At 43.5% G+C, this 8,930-nt stretch overlaps 1 protein-coding gene across 1 annotated transcript; it reads right to left on the bottom strand.

Annotated features, from left to right (window-relative positions):
• Positions 1 to 426: 426 nt before the first annotated feature.
• Positions 427 to 8,597, bottom strand: slc25a48 (solute carrier family 25 member 48). The gene is made up of 7 exons (XM_029512786.1): positions 8,436 to 8,597; positions 7,249 to 7,292; positions 6,376 to 6,447; positions 5,854 to 6,106; positions 4,516 to 4,803; positions 2,723 to 2,856; positions 427 to 1,544 (listed from the first exon to the last, which is right to left on the bottom strand). Exons 1-7 carry the CDS (start codon positions 8,488 to 8,490, stop codon positions 1,440 to 1,442), a joined length of 951 nt encoding a protein of 316 aa, XP_029368646.1. The 5' UTR covers positions 8,491 to 8,597; the 3' UTR covers positions 427 to 1,439.
• Between the last annotated feature and the right edge of the window lie 333 nt (positions 8,598 to 8,930).

Raw genomic sequence — 8,930 nt, 5'->3', positions numbered from 1 at the left:
CTGATGTTCACTGATCAGTTGTTGATAATTTGGACAGCTGCTGTGAGACTGTTGTGTAACGCTGCCACCTGCTGGATGTTGTGTAGCATCACAGTGTGGCTCAGGTGAACAGACACACTAACGGTGACCTCACTGACCCTTATCAGCAGGTTAGCTCCGCCCCCTCCGCTGACACGTGCACGCCTCACGTCTTTATCAGCTCAGCTCAGCTCGGTCACATGACGGGCGTCACATGACCGACGGCCTCAGAGTCACGCTTCATTCAGAGAAAGAGTGACGTCCAAAACATTTACACACAAAATAAAACACTTCCTGTCGCCCAACTTCTGGATTTATTTTATTTACAAATATTTACATGACAGAACATTTTTAAATATCCAGAAAAGATATTTAATACTATAATCCATTTTTTTTTTTTTTTTACAAGCAAAGCTGTAAACTGTTAGCACTAACAGGACGATTCCACATTTACATTCAACAATAATGTAACTGTACAATAAAACTGAACTGCATTTTACTAACTTTAAAATGAAGTTAAAATGAACTTGTAAAGCTTTTTTCTTAATATAAGAAGATAAATATAATACAGCACATTCAGAAAGTATTCAGACCCCTTTACCTTCTTCTTCTCTTTAAACTATTTTAGGATAAAGAAAGACGTGATGGGGTCTGAAGACTTCCTGGTTTCAAGTGGACGGTAAAATGACACACAAACACTTTGTGTGTCTCAAAAGGCACATTTCATGTAAAGAACGATGAAGAGGATGTGTCATTTTCAACATCTCTGAATAATTTCCTGATGACATTGATTCTGTGCTTTGATCGACTGTGAAATCTTTCATATTCGTATATTTAAAGTTAGTCTGACAAACAAAATCAGCAGTGGGATCTGACAGTCGGGCTGAAAATGTCACACCCACTTTAAATTATTTTTGTCAGAGGTCAGATGGACATGCAGTTTGCATTTCTCAGACTGAAGACCTGCTGACCTAAAAAAAGTCACGTCAATGTGAAATATCTTCCCACTGAAGTTGAGGCTATTTGTGTATTTATATTTATCATCGTAAATGTCATTTTAAAACTGTGTCGTAACGTTACTGTTTTCTTTTTGTCGAAACAGAAATAAAACCTCCAGGTGAGAAGAGAAGCAAGTTCTTTCGTGAATCAGCATCAGAAGGAAATGTTCAGACCATTGTTAATCCGCTAACAAAGCCACGTCTGGGGGGGCAGGCTGTGTTTCTCATCTCTAAAATCACAGATAATGAAATTAAATTTTCTGTTTTCTCACATCTGGGCTGATGCTAATTCACAGCTGTGCTCCGCCCAGGAAACGCTGGAGGAAGTGATGTCATAACCTCTGCGGCCAATCACGGCGCAGAAACGGCATCACCCAGAGAGCTGAATGTGATTTCTTTCCTTCTGAACTGTTTCGTCCATCTCTAAAGACTCCTGAAGAAGCGCAGGGAGAGTTCGTAGGTCAGGAACATGGTGGCACTCATCGGGAAGCCTCGGATGGCGTTTACTGACGCTCCACGGAAGAAAACCTGCACAGCAACAAAACACCCTTTAAGCCGTTCAGAGCTTTTTAAAAGATGTTTGGAGACATGTTTAAAAAAATTTCTCAAAGTCCAGCAGAGTCAGCTCAACCTCAGCTAAATATATGTTAGTTAATAAAGATTCAGAAAACCAGAAAAAAGAAAAACTTTGAATTTTGCCTCATTTTAAACCTGAATAACCAAAGACAGAAAAATAAAGACTTGTTAGAGTTCAGGCTGTTAAATGTAAAAAAAATAAAGTACTAAACTAAAAACACAGCACTTCTTTTTTTTTCTTCCTCTGCTTCACTTTACTGAAACATCAGACGGGACGTTACGAGTTCCACTCATCGATCTGTGATCGGTCACGAATCACCAGTGAGGCTGTTATTGATCTCATTTTGTAACACGGTGTTGATGTTAGGCCAAGACGGCAACCCATGATGCAACAGTGCACCTGATGTAAGCCTCACTGAGGCCGGATTGGCTGACCCATCAAACTCAGAGTTGTAACTTCAGACGAGAGCTGCTGTCCGATGTTTACAACGGGAGACTCGTCTGGTGCTGATCCTTCTTGGGGGGGTCGAGTTCTGAGAAAGAAGCCTGAGCCGTCTCAGCGTCTTTATGATAAAGCCATCCGTCCCGCTCTTTAATGTGAAGTCCAACGTCACTGCTTTTTGCTTTTTAAAACAATTAAAAGCCAGCTGATTCTGAAAATCTAAATGATCCATAATAAAAGTATAAAAACGTATTTATAAGATATGAAGTTCCATTAATGCTGACGGTCCAGAAACTTTACTCACTAATTTGATGATAATTATGCCATTAATTGTAATCTGTTTGATTTTATTCTCCTCTTTATTGTGTCTCACCATCTGGTTTCTCAGCTGATTTGTAAAAAGAACAAATCTTTTAGGTCTTCAGTCGTTTTTGCAGCCTGGAACTGAACTAATGTTTTGAAAACATCTTCACAAATGAAACTTTGATTGATTTGAGGATCGTTTATTCACAAAGAGAGGCCTCACCCTGCAGAGCCTGTTTAAACTGTGACAGTCTATGACCCGAATTGGTTAGTTTCAGTGGGTGTCATATACATTTCAGCTGCGTCTTGTATCAAATATCTCCAGCAGCAGCAGCAGCCTGGACTGATCCTCGTTGTGTTGTTATGTTGTGTGTCTGCGGCTCACCTGTGCTCCCTCCGTCTTGTAGCTATGGATGATGCAGTGTAAGATTCCTCCGTACTTCCTCTGGAGCTGAGCGTCCGCCTGCATCCGGCTCTTCACCACGTCGGCCGGCGTGGCCGTCACCCAGGAAATGGACCCTGAGGAGGGAGACGCGCTTTAGTTTGACACTTCCAGGGTCACAGGTTCGATTCCTCGGAGCTCACAGTCAGAGGAAGGAGCACCAGAAAAATCAGCCCATCAGACTTGAATTCAAATTGTTTAGCATTCAACAATAAAAAAAAAATCTGATACATCATATTAAATAGAAAATATAAACATATAATAATGAAATGTATTACTGCTTTTTGTTTGTATGTACTCTCCTTATGAACCTTATCAGCGTCACACACAGTCTATATTCTTTTGGCCTGTTGTTGTTATTGCTTTCTGTTCATGTGAGGTTTCTAAACAGAAACCCCTAAAACTGAGAACTTCAGCATCATTTAAAAAAAACTTCCTGCCAAAAAGAAGATTCAGCTGGACCAGGTCCAGGTCCACAGACGTGAGCCGACAGAAAACCCGGACTAACGGAGCGTTGCCACGGCACAGTGAGTGGAAAAGTACCAGCACTTCGGTGGAAACAAAAGACGCAGCTGCAGAGTCTCTTAAAGGGAAACCGGTACCAGCTACCATCACCGGCCAATTACCATGGCAACCCACTGCCAAGCGCTACCATGGCAACAGAAAAAGGCCGAATTAGACATACAGCAGCAGCTCCGTCCCGCTACACTGAAATCCAGCTGTCTGATTTATGGCGTGCAGCTGATATTCTCCATCTGTCCGACACGTTTTCGCTGGCTCACGTGTTCGAAGGCGGCCTGAGACTTCCCAAACATGAGGCCCCACGAGTGTTTATCCACCAGACACTGCTCACATTCAGCATGTGGTCGGCCTCCTGCTTCACCTCGTCCAGCAGGATCCTGAGTTCTGCTGTTTCATTGCAGCAAAGATAGAGATTAAGATTAATTCTAAATATCTTTTGATTACTCAGCCCTGAAATGAGGTCGCCCTCCAGGTAAACCACCAAAGGTCCAATCAACATCACACCTTTATGGAGCGAGTGAAGCAAAGGTCAATGAAAACTGGACATCAGGCAGTAAAATGGTGTCAATAAAAAAAAAAAAAAGTGTTGTTCTGCTGAGTGAGGCTGATCCGACGTCAGAGAAATGAGGAAAAGCACATGATGAGCAGGACGAGGTGAAATAAAAGAAGTTCGGAATGATCTGAACTTTTGACTGTCTTTCTCTTTGAGGACAGAACCAAAGATTTGAAGACGTCCTTTTCTGAGAGTTTAAAGACAAAATGAAATAGTTGTGGGTTCATTGTGTGATTTTGTTACACAACCGCCTCTACATTCTCTTTGTTTAGAAGGGAAACTAAGAAACGCTGAGGAACTCTGGCAGAGTCAACAAGAAGAAAATCTCTTTCGCTCGTAGGCGTTTTATGAAATCTATAAGCTCCGCCCTCCTGTGCTTGTCCTTATCCAATCAAAGTTGGACGCTTTATGCCAATCGCCTGTAAGCTGTCAGTTGTCTCCACCCCCTCGCCACCTCAGCCGGAGACGCTGAGAAGCAGAAGAACCAAAGTCTGAGAAATTTAAAGAATAATGAAATTCACTGACTGAAACGATGTTTTTCAGTATTCTCTGATATTTGATGATGATGAATATTATCACAGTTTAAGTGTAAACCGAAGCTGAACTCAGTCACACTGATTCGACTACACCAAACACAGAAAACGCTGACGGGGACGTTTACCTGCCAGTCCTCCGGCCAGCCAGATGGAACAGGGATGGGGACTGGACGTGGCGTCCGGCTTCAGCAGGTTGCAGAAGATGGTGTAGGGGATGAAGTAGAGCACGTATCCGGGGACGTCCCGCAGGATCATGGCGCCGGCGCCCCTGTACAGGCCCTGCAGGCCTTCGGTCTGCAGGATGCTGCTGATGCAGTGGATGGGTCCTCGGTAGAGTCTCTGGTTGGGGATGTTGACGGAGCGCAGAGGGATGTTGGTGCCGTTGGACACGCTTCCGGCGAGGTTGAGGTTCTCTGCAGGGAAAGGAAATAAAACAGCATCAAGAGGTGAGCGAACCCTGAACCCTCTCTGAGTTCTACCTGGGTTCAGGTCTGTTCTGGTCTCTGACTCAGCCTTTCCCCACAAAGGGCACCGTCATAAAAGGATCATCCAGATGTTATCACAGTCGAGGACGAAGACTGTTTGAGCCATAAACAAATTAGAGAGAAATAACTGTTTGGCATCATGACCTCGGTTTTATCGGTTCATGGTTTAAGTCCAGATGCTCGTAAAACATTCCTGTCTGAGCAACATGAATGAATCAGGGAGCTGAATGAACCAACAAGGTCCAAACTTCATATCTGAGAAAGAGGAACCTGTAAATGTATTAATACAATCAGCCGCCTCCGGAAATCCATCAAATTAACACAAATTCACGTAAATAATCTGCAATATTTGTGGCAGCTTGCAAATTTTAAAAATTCCTGAAATCTTTCCACAAAAAGATGAAATGCTGCGTGGGGATGGAAGTGGCGGGGATTAAGGCGGGCCGCCTCGACCATTCTTCTTGGCAAACAAAGAATTGGGGCATTAAAAACTGGAGTCTGGATCCGAATCTCTAATTCTCTGACTGTAATAAAATCAAAACTGCTGTGATGTCTATTTTACAGTTTAAAATAACAAATAACAGTGTGCTTAAATCTGTCGCTGAAGCTGATCAGATATGACTCTTTGTTCATTTGTTACGTCGCAGATAAAAACAAAAATGATAGAGAAAATTTTGATCTTTCCATTTTATTTTCCAGAACTCTCATTTCGACGGCTGCTGATTTTTCAAAGCTAAAAGACGTAAATAAAAAAATGCTTTTTTTTTTTTTATAGAAATCTCACTGCAGTTCTTCTTACCAACTTTTCCATTTAAACATGAAACTAACAAAAATCTAAAAACTGGATTCATCAGGAAATTAAAGAAAATCTGAGGTTTTCCATCATCTTTTTAAAAACACGTTCTTCTTTCAGGCTTCAGAAAAAAAAAAAAAAAAAACATCTTTTTCGTGGGAACGTTGCCATGGAGACCGTTTTACCTGCCAGAACCGTCTGCGTCTGCATCTGCAGTCTGATCTTGACCAGGTCCACCGGGGCCCCCAGGCCCACAGAGACCAGCCCCGTCAGCATGCTGGCCACGGTCAGGTCCAACAGGCCGCAGGGATGGCGCCCGTCGCCATAGCGATACTTGCTTATGAGTCTCTGAGTATTACTGAAGAAGCCGAACACCACGGAGTTGTAGACAGTGATGCTGGCCAGCGGGAAGGACATGCCCTTAAAAAATCCAGAGACCTGAGAGACGGAGAGCGTTGGGGTTAGCACACATCTGAAACTAAAATACGACGAGTAAAAAAAAAAAAGAGCCCACTCGGGTGTCTGCAAAGGATGAAGTTGCTGCCAAATATTTGAGTGGAAAGTATTTGGAGGGGGGGGGCCACCTGACCTCAGACACACTGAGAACAGACTGCAGGCTGCAGCTACCACCGTCCCAAACTGCTGAGTCCAACAGTTTTCAGATGAAGATCAGTCCGGACTCGGACTGAAGCAGGTTGGATATTTACCGTTTCCTTCCTGTAGATGGTGAGGACGCAGTGCAGCGTGTTCTTGTAGCCTTTTCCTGCCTGGAGCCGCGTCTGGGCGGAGAAACAACAACAACAACAAACTTTAAAACAACGCAAGAAGTGTGGACTGCACAGGAGGACGACGACACGAAGGACGAAGGTCGTGACGTGGGCTGATGTTGGTGACCAAAGAGACCAGCGCGACCAAGAGACAAACCTGACAACACAACACCTCCTTCTGTTCTGGAGTTTTTCTGTTCAAACCTTAGAGGAAAATATCTTCAACAGTTCATCTAAGAATCAGTATTTTACTGAAATCACAGCAAGAACTGAACTGAAGTCAGCAGAAACTCTTCTGAATGTTTTTTCTGGTTCAAAAAGTGACAAAGTGAAGCAGAAAATCTGAAATAAATGTTTCATTGTTGTTTCATTAGAAACAATAAACTGAAGACAAAGAAAAGAATGAGACTCACTGAACGGAATGTTTTTGTTCATTTATGTAACAACTGGAGTCCTTCACCTTCTACACACAGTTGATCTTAAATGTGTCCATCTCAGTATTCAGACCCTGAAGGGTTCTCACAGCTTTCCTGTCGATCTGAGTTAAAATGACTCTGCACATCACAACCAAACCTGAGGAACGTTTGGGAATCTGGACTAGAAGGAGAAATCCTTCAGCTGGACCAGGACCACACTGGGAGGATCCAGACTGATCCAGATGAGCCAGGAACAGGCAGAAACAGCCCAAATTCAGGTTTTAGATATTTCCCCCCAAAGGACTGGAACCAATTTATCCGTCAATTCAGTGTTTATATGTCCATCCCACGTGATCAGGCCCTGAGCTGGGGGGGCGTGCTGCAGTCGGTTAAATACCTTCACTGTGTCCAGCGGATGGCCGACGACCACACTGGAAGCTCCTGCAGCCAACAGAAAAAACAGGCACAGAAGAAAAAACTGAATCCAGCGAATACCAGAGCAGCAACAACAAAAAAAAAAAAAACATGAAACACCAGACGGTCGGAGCTCAAACACAAAAACTCAGAAACTCAGATCGCAGAGCTGGTTTCATTTGGAGTTCTGTCCAAAACAAACCCAGCTGACTGGGGCCCCCGAGGAAAACATGGTCTATTGTGTGTTCCCCCGCCTGACACACAGCCCACTCAGCAGCCAGGACCAGAACTCCAGGCCTGGTCAGGATCACTGAGTTCACAAACAGCTCAAGAAAACCATTCAAACGTTCTTCATCATCCATCAGCTGCACATAAAGTTTCTGTCAAACTTTACATTTGTGGTGTCCTGTCGATGTCGGAGGCGACTGTGGTCAAAATTCAGCCTGGGAAACCTCGCCCTCCAAAAACAACATCACCAGCATCCATCTTTCTTTTCCTTTTTTTCAGTGTTCTCTAGAAGATTGTGTTTCTAAAGTCAAATCTTAAATATACATGTTGCTGTATTTAACATTATAATTATAAACCCAAAGTCTGTCATGGTGGATTAGTCCAGACCCGGCTTATAGTGGTTCACAGCCCAGGTCCTTTTCTCTGATCATAACATTCCTCTTTTTGTCGTATTTTATTTCAGTTATTTATCTCACCTTCCTGTTTAAACTGACATTTTATTCAGTTGGATTCATGGAACATAAATTCAAAACTTTATTCAAACCCCTTTTAACACTTTTTCACTTCCATCCAGACTTTCTTCCTCAGACCTGTTGCTTGTTTTTTCAGTGACGTCACAGCGTCGATCTGATGACGCAGCGCCCCCTGCGGTCAGACACGTCACAGCGGCTGAGCCAATGAGAAGGCGTTATCTTGTTAGAATTAGAAACATTGAAATGGATTAATCAATGCTCAATGAAGCGCAGCTGATAAGGAGTGAAACTGACTGATGGGGTTTATCTGTTTAAAGCAGAAAAACGGATTTAACTGCTCAAAAAGAACTAAACTAAAAACAAAAACTAAACTAAAAAAAAAAAAACAAAAACAAACAAACAAAAAAAAACTGCTCCCCAAAGATCCCGGACCAGCACGGCCCAGTTAATCCACACAAACAGGACTCACCGCCGATCCATCCGGCGATAAAATCATCCAGCTGGAAGCTGCTGGAGTTCTGCATCTCCTCAGACCGGTCCGAGTCCGAACCCCAAACGAACCGAGTCTCTCCGCCGGTCCTCAAACTCCTCACAGGCTCAACACAGATAAGCTGTTGTGTGTCTGTTTGTGTTGTTCTGTGTGGATGCAGAGCTGATGTGTGTCCGAGGAAAAAGGGGAGAAAGCGATTTTAAAGAGAGGCCACTTTGATAAGAAACACACAACTCTACAGGAGAAACCAGCCAATCAGAGCTAAGCTTTTATGAGCGGGGGGGGGGGCGGCCCTCCCGACCAATCAGGTGTCAGCTTGTCAGGGCGCTGCAGCCCATAGAGACCCATCATAAATGAGCCATGAGGGGGAGAGAACAGTAAATACAGCAAAGACAGTGAGAGAGCAACATTCAGCATTTAGAACAATAACATCATAAAGTCAGTCCACAATACACAGACCTGAGCCAGGTTTAG

Source organism: Echeneis naucrates, chromosome 10 (assembly GCF_900963305.1).
Source record: "Echeneis naucrates chromosome 10, fEcheNa1.1, whole genome shotgun sequence".
Taxonomy (NCBI): domain Eukaryota; kingdom Metazoa; phylum Chordata; class Actinopteri; order Carangiformes; family Echeneidae; genus Echeneis; species Echeneis naucrates.
Note: the sequence above shows the minus strand (reverse complement) of the source record. Positions and strands in the feature narration are given on the sequence as shown.